The sequence below is a fragment of the Zootoca vivipara genome, chromosome 2, assembly GCF_965207765.1.
Source record: "Zootoca vivipara chromosome 2, rZooViv2.hap1.1, whole genome shotgun sequence".
NCBI lineage: Eukaryota > Metazoa > Chordata > Lepidosauria > Squamata > Lacertidae > Zootoca > Zootoca vivipara.
In genome coordinates, this window is record NC_142584.1 from 36,076,744 (window position 1) to 36,093,029 (window position 16,286).

Below are 16,286 nucleotides of genomic sequence, written 5' to 3' on the forward strand. Positions count from 1 at the left end.
AGCCCATGAGACTAGTTGAGCTTCAAGTGACAGTGCTGGATCCAGAAGCACCCCCAAACTGTGAACTATGGGGTGCAGTGCTCATCTCGCTTTTCAGGCCGAGGGAGCCAGCATTTGTCCACAGACAGCTTTCTGGGTCATGTGGCCAGCATGACTAAAACGCTTCTGGCACAACAGGACACTGTGACGAGTGCCAGAGCACACGGAAGCGCCGTTTACTTTCCTGCCACAGTGGTACCTATTTATCTACTTGCACTGGTGTGCTTTTGAACTGCTAGGTTGGCAGAAGCTGGGACAAAGCAACCAGAGCTCACTCCATCATGCAGATTCAAACTGCCAACCTTCTGCTCAGCAAGCCCAAGAGGCTCAGTGGAATAGACCACAGCGCCACCTGCGTCCCTGCCAACCCCATCCAGAGTAGGCAATTGGTCAATATCTCAGACACAAAATGCATGTATTAGAACCCACACAAATGCATTGTGAATTTTCATGTAGACTATATTTTCAAAATGTGGAAAACTGAATTGAAACTAGAAAAATAAGAAACTGAGACAAACTCATTTGCTCTACTTGAAGGTGATTTATACTGGCTTCAGGCAAAGAGACAGTCACAAGCCTGTAATAAACATATTTCATCTCTGCATTCAAATAAGCTACCAAAATCTGTATTAAATACCACTCAAGGAATACTTACATATACATAAATACTGCTTGCAGCAAACCTTGGTATATAAACCCACAAGTTCAGTTACTGAATTCTATTGATACTAAGGAACATTTCCCCCTATATAACTTAACACATCGCACGTGTAGAACACAAAATGTTGCCATTCAAAGGAAGTCGAGAGGAACCTGAAACAACAAATTTTCAAAGGAGCAGCATAAAGTAATATGTTAAAGGCATTCCACAGTAAGTTGGAATGGAACAAGCTGTATTAGATTATGATGGAATGCAAATTAAATGAGTTTCAGAAGTGCTGCCGCAGGTAAAAACAAAAGGAAAATTAGAAGGAAGTTCTAAAATTTCACCAACAAGCTGCCCTCTCTCATTTTCCTTTGAAGAAAAGTCATGTTTTCATGTGTTCATGATTATAGTTAATGACTGCTGTAGAGATGGGGCTGAGCCAAAGCCATGTATCTGAACAGCTCCAAGACTCCAGGAGAGACCTGGCTTTGAAACGATTTCCTACGCCTCAGGTCTATGTGGAGAACATGGCAAACTTAACACTGCTGCTACCACTGAGGATATTACTTCGAAGGTTTTAAATGGATGAGAAGCCTTGCTTTCATAAATGGTTTAAAATATAATCACATGTGGCTTTAATAAGAGGACATCCTACCTCCATTTTATGTAGAATAAACTTAAATAAATTTATAATCTGTATATTGCACCTGTAATTTTTAATCAAATATCTTTTTTAAAAAACAAACAAACCCAACACTCAGTGTATGAAGGGTGAGGTCATAGACTTTTGCAAAAAGGCACGGCAAAAAAAAATGTTACAAAGCTAAAGTACATCTATGTGTGCTTTCACATCTACCTTCTGAAACACTGAAACCCCCAAAGTACAGTACAGTACTCAGCTTCTGCAGTGCCAAAACAATAGGGAGTAAACTACTTCTGTTCACTGTGATCCACCCAGTTACCAAGATGAAGTCTTTATTGCCAAAAATTTTGCACAGGTAAATTGCTGCTTGGGAGGATACATATGAACATGTTCACGTACATCCTGCTTGAATTTTACAAATGCATTCCATTAACCATGAACTTAATTTGCACTAATCATAGCTCGGAACCCAAACCATGGCCGAGCTCCAAATGCACAATAAACTAACTATGGTTTACTGAAATTTATCAACAGTCAGTTGCTATCTGCTCAGAACTCCCAATTCTGCTCAACAATCTCAATTCTATGGTGCAGAGGCTACAGCAGGCACCCCCACTTCGGCCCTCCAGATGTTTTGGACTACAATTCCCATCATCCCTGACCACTGGTCCTGTTAGCTAGGGATCATGGGAGTTGTAGGCCAAAACATCTGGAGGGTCGCAGTTTGGGGGTGCCTGGGCTACAGGATGCATGGCAACTGCAATAAATAAATAATTAATTATAGAAAACAGTAGTTATTGCAAACATAGTAATATCCCCTCTCAATATTTAAGACTATACATTCTCTCTCTGAAATCCTCAGCCTGCCCTCTCCCTAGTCACCTTTTTCCTATGGCTATGGCTTAACATAGGACAAAACTTGCTTGAGCCAACATCTGTGGAATAAAAAGCCCTTCCTGATATATTCAAACTTCATGGTAATAAATGGGGCAGATCAATGCTACTGCAAGTTGAATGCTTACTTTGTCCACAATCATTTTCTGATTACCTTTTTTGTCTCACAACTACAGGAGAAACTTCGGATCAAATGGAGGTGTCATTATATGGAGGCAAAAACAAGCAAACAGCTAACTCGGAATCAGGTCAATTCAAAGGCTTATGAAACTTTCACTTATGCAGATTAAATGGAATCCTCAGGCCCCTGGCACGATTCCAGTGCAGTTCTTAGTGGTGAAAAGTCCTAGAAGCTGATGAAACAAGAAACCCAACCCATAAATAACCGCTACAAAGGGGAAATTATTTGGCTAAAAAGCTGGGGCTAGGATTTTGGTTTTTTTGTACTGCTTTAGCAGAAACTTGCCAACAGTAAACATACATATGGGTTCCATAAAATATATCACATCTCATGCAATGCCCATGGCTAGTTGCCTGATACATGAGGAAGAGAAAATGATATTTTTAACATTCAGTAACTCCAGCCCCAGTTTTATGCATGAGAATATAATACAGAATCTATTCAGCTGTATACTATGAATCTAGGACTATAGCGCTGTAGAAACAGAACCATTGTTAGATTGTTAGATGTGGTTATTGGCATGTGGAGGCCATACTGGATATAAATTTAATTACAAAGTTGTATCAGAAGGGATGGTTTTCATTTTGTGACGTTTCATTAAAATTTAGAACAGTCTTGAACTACAACTAGCTTTGAAAATCCATTGTGGTTTTTCAGAAACACCAAAAAAAATTTTAAAAATCTACAGGCCCAGCTTAATGAAAAACAAACACACTGCTAAATTCAAGCATGGTTCAATGGATTTATGTGGAAACGCCCAATTAATGAAAGCTGCCATAAGCATTGCACTTCCAGCATCAATAAACTACCCTTTTTCCAATACAGAGATTTTTGAGTGCCCATTTCCTTCACACTACTTGGGATTCTTACTTTTTTTTTTCCAGTACTGCTCCAGTCATTCTTACATTTTTTCCAGTACTACTCTTTCAGCCAAGAGTGTGTCCATTAAATGATCTTTCCAGGGGCTTAGGTGCCAAGGCAGGCACTAAAATAATTCCAAAGAGAGGGTCACAGTATCATGGCATTTTTTTCACACCAAGACCAGATTGCAGGTTCAGGATCTCAGAATCCTCGTACAGACATCAATTCCAGGTGTTCTATTGTCAAGAGTTTTAAAACGGTAAACATTCTATTTTATATACAGTTTGTTTGTACATCACTCCCAGAACATCTGTTTTGTTATACTGAAATCATTGCAGTTGGCAGTTCTATCCCTTCAAACTTCACGAATGCTTGAAATTAAACAGATTTTAAGAGATTATTTTTTCTGAACTAAAGCTACAGAACATTATTCTGAAGATTTAAATTGCAACTAGCAGACTTTTCCAGTCATTATTTAAAATAAAATGCAATGCACATCAAATCTTGGTATTTGTGAAATATACATGCAGCATGTATGATTTGCAAAACAATGTTGCAGTGTTGCCTGCTTTAATTCAGGGTCCCAGGCAGCCAGTCATTCCTTTTACAGTGGTACCTCTGGTTACAAACTTAATTCGTTCCGGAGGTCCATTCTTAATCTGAAACTGTTCTTAACCTGAGGTACCACTTCAGCTAATGGGGCCTCCTACTGCCGCCATGCCGCCAGCGCGCGATTTCTGTTCTCATCCTGGGGCAAAGTTCTTAACCCAAGACACTACTTCCAGGTTAGTGAAGTCTGTAACCCAAAGTGTTTGTAACCCAAAGTGTTTGTAACCCAAGGTACCACTGTACTAGATTACTGCATTGCATTTCACACCCTTTCTAATTTGTCTCTCCCTCCAACAGCCAGCCACATTTTATGACTACCAGGTATGCTCAATCACCATTGGGTCATTTTTTTGGTTTCTACTCTTAGATTTCCCCCCTAAAAATCTCTGCACTCTTGCAGACCTTGGGATTCCTGCAAGTCAGCTGATCCTTTGCTCTTGTGTGCAGATGGCACAGTTGTAGCTACAGAAAGGTGGATTCCCTGATATCCAAGTTTTTGGAAAGCATAAAAATGGCTGTTGTTGTTTAGTCGTTTAGTCGTGTCCGACTCTTCGTGACCCCATGGATCATAGCATGCCAGGCACTCCTGTCTTGCACTGCCTCCCGCAGTTTGGTCAAACTCATGTTCGTAGCTTCGAGAACACTGTCCAACCATCTTGTCCTCTGTCGTCCCCTTCTCCTAGTGCCCTCAATCTTTCCCAACATCAGGGTCTTTTCCAAGGATTCTTCTCTTCTCATGAGGTGGCCAAAGTATTGGAGCCTCAGCTTCACGATCTGTCCTTCCAGGGAGCACTCAGGGCTGATTTCCTTAAGAATGGATAGGTTTGATCTTCTAGCAGTCCATGGGACTCTCAAGAGTCTCCTCCAGCACCATAATTCAAAAGCATCAATTCTTCGGCGATCAGCCTTCTTTATGGTCCAGCTCTCACTTCCATACATAACTAATGGGAAAACCATAGCTTTAACTATACGGACCTTTGTCGGCAAGGTGATGTCTCTGCTTTTTAAGATGCTGTCTAGGTTTGTCATTGCTTTTCTCCCAAGAAGCAGGCGTCTTTTAATTTCGTGACTGCTGTCACCATCTGCAGTGATCAAGGAGCCCAAGAAAGTAAAACCTCTCACTGCCTCCATTTCTTCCCCTTCTATTTGCCAGGAGGTGATGGGACCAGTGGCCATGATCTTGGTTTTTTTGATGTTGAGCTTCAGACCATATTTTGCGCTCTCCTCTTTCACCCTCATTAAAAGGTTCTTTAATTCCTCCTCGCTTTCTGCCATCAAGGTTGTGTCATCTGCATATCTGAGGTTGTTGATATTTCTTCCGGCAATCTTAATTCCGGCTTGGGATTCATCTAGTCCAGCCTTTCGCATGATGAATTCTGCATATAAGTTAAATAAGCAGGGAGACAATATACAACCTTGTCGTACTCCTTTCCCAATTTTGAACCAATCAGTTGTTCCATATCCAGTTCTAACTGTAGCTTCTTGTCCCACATAGAGATTTCTCAGGAGACAGATGAGGTGATCAGGCACTCCCATTTCTTTAAGAACTTGCCATAGTTTGCTGTGGTCGACACAGTCATAAAAATGGCAGCAATGTATTAAATCAAAGATCCAAACTAGAATCCAATAATTCTCTACTGATTTTCATATCAGTCAACCTTTCATATCAGTCAAATTTTGTGATATTGCATGATGGATCGCCTTTCACATCTGTTGTGAAAATCGGGTTTAAAGACTGTAGAGAGCAATAAGCTGAGATATGAATGGGCCTTGTGCACTCACATGCAGCTACTTCACTACTACACACACAGGCTATTCAAATTGAGAAACCATGGTTAACATCTTCAGGGTATGACTCTGCATACCCTGCTTGTTCCAAAACTATTAACCATAGCTATCTACTTCATAATGCTATACTTCTGGGAGTGATGCACAAACAAACTGAATACTTCAGACTTAATCCTCATGTAATGGGAGGGCTGAAGTTGCTACATGTGGGGCCACAAGGCTTGTTTTTAAGTTGGCCGAGATAACACAGCCTATGTGTAATGTATCAAGTTAGCAACTGTTCAGCAGGAAAGGCAGATCTCCCATCTACCACCTAGTCAAACATGCAGATGGTGCCATCAGAAAGTTAATAAGAGATTCTGATTTAATAAAAAATAAAATTCTATTTTCATTACATTTTTATTATTACTTATACCCCGCCCATCTGGCTGGGTTTCCCCAGTATTATAAAAACATAGTAAAACATCAAACATTAAAAACTTCCTTTAAAAAGCAGAGACATCACCTTGCCGACAAAGGTCCGTATAGTTAAAGCTATGGTTTTCCCAGTAGTGATGTATGGAAGTGAGAGCTGGACCATAAAGAAGGCTGATCGCTGAAGAATTGATGCTTTTGAATTATGGTGCTGGAGGAGACTCTTGAGAGTCCCATGGACTGCAAGAAGATCAAACCTATCCATTCTGAAGGAAATCAGCCCTGAGTGCTCACTGGAAGGACAGATCCTGAAGCTGAGGCTCCAATACTTTGGCCACCTCATGAGAAGAGAAGACTCCCTGCCTGGAAAAGACCCTGATGTTGGGAAAGATGGAGGGCACTAGGAGAAGGGGACGACAGAGGACGAGATGGTTGGACAGTGTTCTCGAAGCTACGAACATGAGTTTGACCAAACTGCGGGAGGCAGTGCAAGACAGGAGTGCCTGGCGTGCTATGGTCCATGGGGTCACGAAGAGTCGGACACGACTAAACGACTAAACAACAACAACAAAAACTTCCTGATACAGGGCTGCCTTCAGGTGTCTTCTAAAAGTTGTGTAGTTCTTTATCTCCTTGACATCTGATGGGGGGCATTCCACAGGGAGGGCACCACTGCCGAGAAGGCATTCTGCCTGGTTCCCTATAACTTCACTTCTCAGACTGAGGGAACCGTCAGGAGACCCTCAGAGGAGGACCTCAGTGCCCAGGCTGAGCTATAGGCTCATTCAAGTATACAGGTATTTATATGCATGAGCAGCTCCTTCAGATATGTGAATATTCCTATGTTACAATTTTCAGTCACATGTTCTGTATACATGGAGGAGTGAAGCAGCTACCTGTGGAGCCACAAGGCTATAACAAACTGATCTTAGCATAGGTAAAGGTAAAAGGACCCCTGGCCATTAGGTCCAGTCGCAGACAATTCTGGGGTTATGGCGCTCATCTCGCTTTATTAGCCGAGGGAACCACTCTACAGCTTCCGAGTCATGTGGCCAGCATGACTAAGCCGCGTCTGGTGAACCAGAGCAGCGCACGGAAACGCCGTTTACCTTCCCGCTGGAGCGTTCCCTATTTATCTACTTGCACTTTTGACGTGCTTTCGAACTGCTATGTTGGCAGGAGCAGGGACCGAGCAACGGGACCTCACCCCATTGCAGGGATTCGAACCGCCGACCTTCTGATCGGCAAGCCCTAGGCTCTGTGGTTTAGACCACAGTGCCACCCGCATCCCTGATCTTAGCAAACTTACTTCCATCTCAGAAGGAAACACTGCTGCATCCATGTTCAATTTGTATGCATTATATTGACTAAATAAAAAAAATTGAAACAGTTCTAACAAAGAGGTCTTCAATCATTTTCTTCTTTCCTTTTTTTTTTTAAAAAAGATACATCAATGTGTTTTCCTCTGCAATCCAAATCTTGCTGTAATACTCTGTTCATACTGCATTAACAAGAAATGGGATTACTATCAATTATCAAGCAACTTTTTCAGTTCTTCATAATATTCATATTCTTTATTGGGCCTTTATTTTTTGCCTGTCAGAACATGCCCAGGTCTGCTTAAATACATTCTGACAGAGACAAAAGTGTATCCGGTGCATATCAACTCCAAGGAAAAATACTACTTTAGACCTTGCCTTACTCAGAAAGCCTTGTCACAATAGATGTTTTATTTCTAAATGGCATGTGTTTGCATAAGGAAAACCTCCTCTTATTGTTGTCTGATGGGGTGGCAACATGCCCCAAATGGTGGTGCAGACTTGTAATTACAAAAGGAAAAAGGTCTAGAACACGGGTGTCAAACTCAAGGCCCGGGGGCCAAATCCGGCCCGCCAGCCCTCGTCATGTGGCCCGCCGAGCACCCCAGCCAGCGGGACCCAGCAGCGGGACCTTGCTGCTGAAGCGCCGCGCCGACAAAGCACCGACAAACAGCTGGGCCCTGGGGGAGGTAGAAAGGCGGCCAGAGCAGCGCTGCGTGGAGCGCCCCGAGCCACAGCAGGAGAAGGAGGAGGCATCTTGCCGGGTCAGCGCCCAGCAGCGCCGCACAAAGAGTCCCGAGCCTCTGCGACGCAGCAGTGCTCTGTAGCACTTTGAATCCTCCTCCTCCTGCCATGGCTCGGCGCCTGGAAACGGCTGCTGCTGCTGAATCACAGACAAAGCATCCAGCAGCACCGCGTGGAGGAGGATGAGGATTCAAAGTGCTACAGAGCACTGCTGCGTCCCAGAGGCTCGGCACTCTCCGTACGGTGCTGCCGGGCACCGACCCGACAAGCCGCCTCCTCCTCCTCTTGCCTCACCTCCTCCTCCTCCTGCCGCGGCTCAGCCTCATGAACGTGAGCTCAGCAGCGGCTCAGCCTCATGAACGTGCAACTCTGAGGCTTTACGCACATCTGCTAAAACGGACACCTGCTGCCTCACGCTGCACGGGAAATGCTTTTTGCCCCTGGGTCCCTTCGCGCTCTTTTCTGGCGCTGAATCAAGGCGGCGACCCCCCCTTCCCTTTCTTTCTTCCTCTCTCTCGTTCTTATTCTTTCTTTCCCTCTCCTTCCTTCCTTCTTTATCTCTGTCTTCTCTCCGTCTTTCTTTTTCTTTCCTTCTTTATTCCCTTCCTTCTTTCCTACTCTTCTTTCTCTCCCCTCTTTCCTTCCTCTCTCCCTCCTGCTCCCTCTTTTTTCTTCCTTCCTTCCTTCCTTCCTTCCTTCCTTCCTTCCTTCCTCCCTTCCGTCCTTCCCATCTTTCTTCCTCTCCCTCATTCTTATTCTTTCTTTCCCTCTCTACTTCCTTCCTTCTTTCTCCCTTTCCGTCTTCTCTCCCTCTTTCTTTTTCTTTCCTTCTTTATTCCCTTCCTTCTTTCCTACTCTTCTTTCTCTCCCCTCTTTCCTTCCTTCCCCTCTCCCTCCCACTCCTTCCTTCCTTCCTTCCTTCCTTCCTTCCTTCCTTCCTTCCTTCCCATCTTTCTTCCTCTCCCTCATTCTTATTCTTTCTTTCCCTCTCTACTTCCTTCCTTCTTTTTCCCTTTCCGTCTTTTCTCCCTCTTTCTTTTTCTTTCCTTCTTTATTCCCTTCCTTATTTCCTACTCTTCTTTCTCTCCCCTCTTTCCTTCCTTCCTCTCTCCCTCCCACTCCCTCTTTGCTTCCTTCCTTCCTCCCTCCCCTCCCCTCCCTCTTCCTCTCCTCAGAAACATAGGATGCTGCTTTATACTTCTGGCCCTTAAACCCTGGAACCAGGAGAGCAGCTCCAGTGAGTCAACCTCAGCCAGTCCCTTTGGTGAAGGGTGGTGGCTTACTGGCAGAACATCTGTCCTGCATGCAGAAGGACCCCAGCATCTCCAGGTACCAGTAGCTCTGCAAAGCTCCTGCATGAAACCCTAGCGAGCCTCCACCACCCAGTGCAGTTACCAAAAATCATTTTTCAATAAATTGTACAATAATTGTACATTTGAATATCTACTTGCCATTATTCTGACTATGTTTCTGCTTTCAGAGCTAGTTATTACTTACATTATTACAAAAAAAAGTAATAATTGAATGCAGTGACAATAATTTATGATAATAAAGAGTGGACACATAGTCCTACAGATACAACCGGCCCTTTGAGGGTGACCAAACTGCTGATGCGGCCCCCGATGAATTTGAGTTTGACACCCCTGGTCTAGAAGGTTATTCAAACCAAACTCTCTTGTGAAAAGGAGACAAAGAAAAAAGTCAAGGATGTAGAACAGTCTTTTTCCTTACACTGTAGCATAGATTCACCAAAACGTACATAAGAAGAGACTTAGTTGGTCTTTAAGGTGCTACTGAAGGAATTTTTTTATTTTACTTCGACCTAGACCAACACGGCTACCTACCTGTAATAAGAAGAGACTGTTGAATTTGTAACCATGTAAAACTAGCAGTGACAATGGCCACATTCCAACTAAAACCATAGTTTTACGCAAACCTCAAGCTTTCATATTCTCCTCTCCCATCTCCTTCAAGGAGATCAGGTTTTAAACTTCCAGTTGAACCACAGTTAATGCTACATACAAAGCTTAAACCGTAGTTTCAAACAAACCATGGTTAAGATAAATCACAGTTTGTTGAGTTCAAATGACACATCAAGCTACAATTGATTTAAAAAAATGGAAGCAAAAGCGTCTGAACTCCGTCTTGTGGCCCTGCTAGAACACAGCCCAATGTTTGTTTAGGGTCATTCTTATAATAGTAAACTATAATTTAGTACAGCCTTCCCCACCCTGGTATCTTCCAAATGCTTTGGACTACAACTCTCATATTTCCTAACCAATAGCCATGCTATCTGAGGCTGATGGGTGTTGGAAGATGGAGGATCACAGGTACAGCTTTAAAAGAAATTAAGGGGAGGAAGTGGTCTTGCACATTGCTTTTTTGAAACTGCACCCCAAAATTAGGAAGTCATCAGACAACTGTACAGTGGAACAATAGAATAACAGATGAACGTAGTAAAAACCAACTTTTCAGTACTTCAGCTCTATGACGTTTTGTCATACAGAAAACTTTTTAAAAAATCATTTCCAAGATCCATATTGTGCAAGTGGAAAAACTGCATTTCCACATAAACAATAGATACAATCAGCTTAAAACTAGATAAACTTATTTTTCAATAATTTCCTTAATGAATAATATATGAAAACAAGACTTACTACTACAAATTCATTATGCAGAATAGCGCAATCAGTAGAAAACAAGGTCAAAAAAATTTAGGCACATATGTACAACTGAGGCACTTGCGAACTAGCGAGTCGAGCAGCAAAAATCCCAAACTGACAGAGAGCTTTCTGAACACAAGGCTAATGAATGAGATTATTTAACGTTAAACAAATTTGCAACACTAACCAAACCATTCTGGCACAGTAGTAGCAAAACCAAATTTGATTGAGCTAAGAATGTTTGTCAATATCTGCATATCGGGCAACTAAGTCATCTGTGTTTACTTTTATCCTTCACTCCCCCTATCAGGTTAGCCCGGCACAAAGTATACAGAATGGATGGCAGGGACAAACTTCAAAAGCAGAGTGTACACCATACACTCAATCAGCAAATAGAAAGCACTTCAAACCAGCTCTCTTTCCCTCAATAGTCTGCTTTTCATGAATGAAACTCTATTGTTCAAAGCCACAGGCTACCAAGATAAGGGCTGTCACATGGAAGTTAGAGCAAACTTGTTTTCTACCACTCCAGAGGGTAGGAACTGACGGCTTCAAGTTACAAGAAGGGAAATTCCAACTAAACATCAGGAAGAACTTTCTGACATTAAGGGTTGTTTGACAGTGGACTCTCCTTCCTTGGCAGTTTTTAAGCAGAGGTTGGATGGCCATCTGTCATGGATGTTTTATTTGAGATTCCTACATTGCAGGGGGTAGGACTAGATGACTCTCAGGGTCCCTTTCAACTATACAGCTCTATGATCTAAAAACAACAAAACTTTTGACATATTTAACATACACACACAAAAGAAAACAGAAAAATAATACTCTTCCCCGTGTAAATCACACATTATTCTTCGGCAATAAATTATAAAGATGCTAAAAATACAATAAACCAGAAGCCCATCACAATCTGAATCCCCCACCCCCATCCCAAAGTTTTTTTGGAATCTAGCTTGTATTTTCTTTGCTATTTTGATGATCAGCAAGTCTTTGCCTGCAATCAAGGTACAGTACATATCATGTCCAGGGTGGGTCTGTTTGACACATACTGGAAGATACAAGTAAGGAATGTGTGCTCACATAAGGGGAAACTTCACCGGTAATGAGAGACATCCTCAATCTGGCCAAACTCAGAAATACAGACTTTGCTGAGTTTGTATGTTATTAAACCTCCCATCCAATAAAGCAAACAGCAAAAATGCAAGGATCATTCTCGTATACATTGCTGATGGAGCAGAAGGATCTATTGCACAAATCTGTTGCGCCTTGTTCCACTGTGTAATGCTACCTCTGAATGACGTAACATCTTATGACTCCTCAGACTTGCAACAGAAAACTGTGGTAAGAGAACTGTAACCCTCCCAGTAGTTCAGCCCTCCTAAATGGGCCTAAGAGGAAGTTTATTGTCACTGCTCATTCAACTATACTTACCTACCCCAGCTTTATATTAATAGAATGAATGCTGAAGAAGAGAACAGTGAAAACAGAGCAACAAACGAAAGAAGATAAAGAAAAACATGGCACACCCAGTAAAAGAAAGCAAAGGCACAGTTCAGCAATGAATTGCCTGCCCAAACCATGCACACATACCGCTGATTTAGCAGCAGCCTCAGTCAAAGACACCTGCAGGGTCATGAAAAAACCATGCATTTGTTCAATTTCCATCCCCAGTAACATCTCACTATTATGCAACATGTCCAAACAAGTGAAATCAGACTGGGCAGAATATGAGCTCATACATATCAACTATAAGATCTATATTTTACTAGCAAGAAACAAATGCACCCATTAGACTATTTTTAAAGCTTCGTCATCTGTGGGCCTCTCTAACCAGGCTGCTTGCCAAATTATGTATGGTAATCTTGTGGTGTGGATTAATGCCTAAAAATTAGACTCAAGCCATTCTGTTTTTGTTGTTTTCATTCTAGTTCAAAGAAAATGGTTATTATACATCTGGCCCCATCCCCTTATGGCTTCACAAAAGAATCTTTCCCTTATGCTTTTTTTTTTTACAGCATCACACCAAGAATGAAACAAGTGCCAAACAATTTCACTTAGTGGTTATTTTAAAACCATGAAACTGAAAACAAAAATTAAATACAACGTTGCTTTCCCTCACACGAGCCATGCAATAGCAAAATAAGTTCTTCAGAAGGACTTCTTTTCATATGCCTATGCAAAGCAGCAATTTGATATCTGTAGTAGAACCAGTGCAGCAGGGTAGTTAAGTTGCAGACCAACAATATCTAACCCTTGTGCAACCTCCTGGCTTATAGGTAATATTTTATTCCACATTCAATTTCAATTTCTGACACGCCCCTTCACCACCTGTCCCAGGGGGCGTAACAGCCATTTACATATTAAAATCAGTTTGTAATACATAGGCAAGAGGTGGGTCCTTAAAAAAACAGAAGCAAAGAACACTCCATTTTACAGTGCTATCCCTTTATCGTGGATGCTTAGGTGGGGCAATTTCAGTCTACCAAATATGGACCTTTAATACCATAAAACTTACTCAACATTAGTTGGTGGGTCTACTTAGCCATTACTGCCTTCCCCCTCAGCAATAAAAATGCTTCTTTTTTATCTTTTCCTAATCCAGCTCTAGAAGCGCTCTGACTGCACACCAGGCATAGGCAAACTCGGCCCTCCAGATGTTTTAGGACTACAACTCCCATCATCACTAGCTAACAGAACCAGTGGTCAGGGATGATGGAAGTTGTCCCAAAACATCTGGAGGGCGGAGTTTGCCTATGACTGCTGTACACCATCCCTTCAAGAGTGAAGACTCCTCCAAAAAGCAACTTTGTGTCAACAATGAAGGAAAGTTACAGAACTTCTGAAGAGTCCAACTCGCCTTTGCGGAAAGCATCAGATGAATTAAGGAGTTATTCTACACTGCAGGTACATATATGCATGGGGGTATAAAAAGTGAGATACAGAAAATTATAGACAATTATAATTAGGGACATAACAGTGTTAATTCACAAAGCAGTTTTTTATGAGTGATATATTCTAGGTCACTCAACCATCGGTCCTGGCCGAAAGGATACTGGAATCAGCAAGGGATACCCACATGTCCTGAAAGTGTTGCTGTCCTGTATACCTGAAGGAGCGTCTCCACCCCCATCATTCAGCCCGGACACTGAGTTCCAGCACCGAGGGCCTTCTGGCGGTTCCCTCATTGCGAGAAGTGAGGTTGCAGGGAACCAGACAGAGGGCCTGCTCGGTAGTGGCACCCGCCCTGTGGAACGCCCTCCCAGCAGATGTCAAGACAATAAGCAATTATTTTACTTTTAGAAGACAACTGAAGGCAGCCCTGTTTAAGGAAGTTTATAATGTCTGATGCTGTACTGTTTTTAATATTCAGTTGGAAGCCGCCCAGAGTGGCTGGGGAAGCCCAGCCAGATGGGCGGGGTATAAATAATAAATTATTATTATTATTATTATTATTATTATTATATCTGATGCAGGTTAAGGGGAATGCAGAGGAGAGAATGGCTGAAATTTGCAACCTACCACTTTTGTCTTATGGAAGCCTTACTGCCACAGCTGAGTGACACTGTTGGATGCAACCCAATTGTTACTATGGTTATTATCTGTTTGCATTTTCACAAGGTTAATCGATAGATGAGTCATAAATTCTGTTTTCACTAACTACAGTGGTCATTTACTTGTTTAATTTATCGCGCTTTTTTGCTATAGATAAGGCTTTTAAATCAGGTCATCACATATAGAATTTTCAGGGAATATAAACAAACAAGTAAGGTACTTGAGTAAAAACTTCCAGAAACATTTCCTCAAAATTTGCTAGATTAAGAAGTACCAATTGCAATCAGAACCGCTATAACATTTTCCAAGCCTTCCTGTTAAAAGAAGCTGCATGCCTCACTGTTAACAGAAAATGACAGAGAGAAATACTCACACTTTCTGGATGCTGCATAGCAGCTTCCCACTGCAGTCTAATTCTCTGGGGCATCATCACATCATCCTGTAATAAATGGCACACTGTAACTATATGTGAAAGAGGGCCCAGCACTGTTCTCAAACAATAACTAGAGGTGGTTGCCAGATTAACTGGTCACTTTACTAGCCCAAGGACAAAACTATAAAATACACAATTGGCTGCAACTACTGGAGGGATTCCAGATACTGTACCACTTTATTTCAATAGTTTCTGCATGGCTACCACAGTAGTAAATTTAGCCCCAAAAGAAAATTAACATAAATTAGAACTAGAAGGGAAAATCCAGACTTTTTACAGTAGACAAAAAGTGAAACTGTTACCATTTTATACAATAAACCAAACCACATTTCAGAGTTTCCTACCCACGGCAGAGCCTAAGTGTTCAAAAATATACTATTACTATGTCTTGCTTTTATGTATAACTATTGATGTATAAAGCACTTTTAAAAAATTTTCCTAGCAACTCTAGCAAGAGTTATGTGAGGGAGATGGTTATGCTTCTGATTTTATACTTGGGGAACTAAGGCTAAAAGAAAGGCTTCATTAGGATTTGAACCAAAATATCACTGAAACCACTGACTATACTATATTGCAGGCATCCCCAAACTGCGGCCCTCCAGATGTTTTGGCCAGTGGTCAGGGGTTATGGGAATTGTAGCCCAAAACATATGGAGGGCCAAAGTCTGGGGGTGTCTGCTATATTGTATCCATTTGAACCCACTCGCACCGGTATCTGCCTGTTTAGGTATTTGTAAGTTATATCAACAGGGACCCAGGTGGTGCTGTGGGTTAAACCACAGTCTAGGGCTTGCTGATCAGAAGGTCGGCGGTTCGAATCCCTGCAATGAAGTGAGCTTCCGTTGCTCGGTCCCAGCTCCTTCCCACCTAGCAGTTCGAAAGCACATCAAAGTGCAAGTATATAAACAGGGACCGCTCTGGCGGTAAGGTAAACGGCGTTTCCGTGCGCTGCTCTGGTTCGCCAGAAGCAGCTTTGTCGTGCTGGCCACATGACCTGGAAGCTGTCTGGGGACAAACGCCGGCTCCCTCGGCCTATAGAGCGAGATGAGCGGCGCAACCCCAGAGTCGGACACGACTGGACCTGATGGTCAGGGGCCCCCTTTAAGTTATATCAACGCCAGCATATAGACTGATCATCATACAACTCATTCAAGAAGCCATATTTTGAACTGAGCAAGGCTGAAGAGCCAGCGGTATTGGCTGAACATAAGGGCTCCTCTAGACCCCTTCAGAGCCATCATCTTATTATGAGCCTCAAGAAACAGACATGATCTGCTGATTCTACAAGTTTCGAGTATATGTTGGCAGGCCAAGAGGGTCAAATTCTTGACTGTACTACTTCAGACTTGTTTTTCAGTTTGTTAAACTAAAAGATTAGTGAGCAAAGCTATAGTGAAGAGGTATAGTCCAGAATTCAACCATTTAAGTGTACCACCTTGTGGAATGGGTCTGGTTTCAAGCTTTAAAAAGCCTTAAAAAAATTAGGCCCAGGATATTCGA

General features: G+C 42.3%; 1 protein-coding gene across 4 annotated transcripts in view; it reads right to left on the minus strand.

Moving 5' to 3' along the window:
• QTGAL (queuosine-tRNA galactosyltransferase) overlaps positions 1–16,286 on the minus strand; it is a 186,705-nt gene that overhangs the window by 153,799 nt on the left and 16,620 nt on the right. For 3 of the 4 annotated variants that reach the window (XR_015948061.1, XR_015948062.1, XM_035104653.3), the window contains exon 5: positions 14,727–14,792. The exons of the other annotated variant lie outside the window; for it this stretch is intronic. Coding sequence is in view for 1 of the 3 variants with exons in the window: in XM_035104653.3 (XP_034960544.1) it covers positions 14,727–14,792 (66 nt within the window). In the remaining 2 variants the exon portion in view is untranslated. The remainder of the gene's footprint in view (positions 1–14,726; positions 14,793–16,286) is intronic. 4 annotated transcript variants of the gene reach the window in all.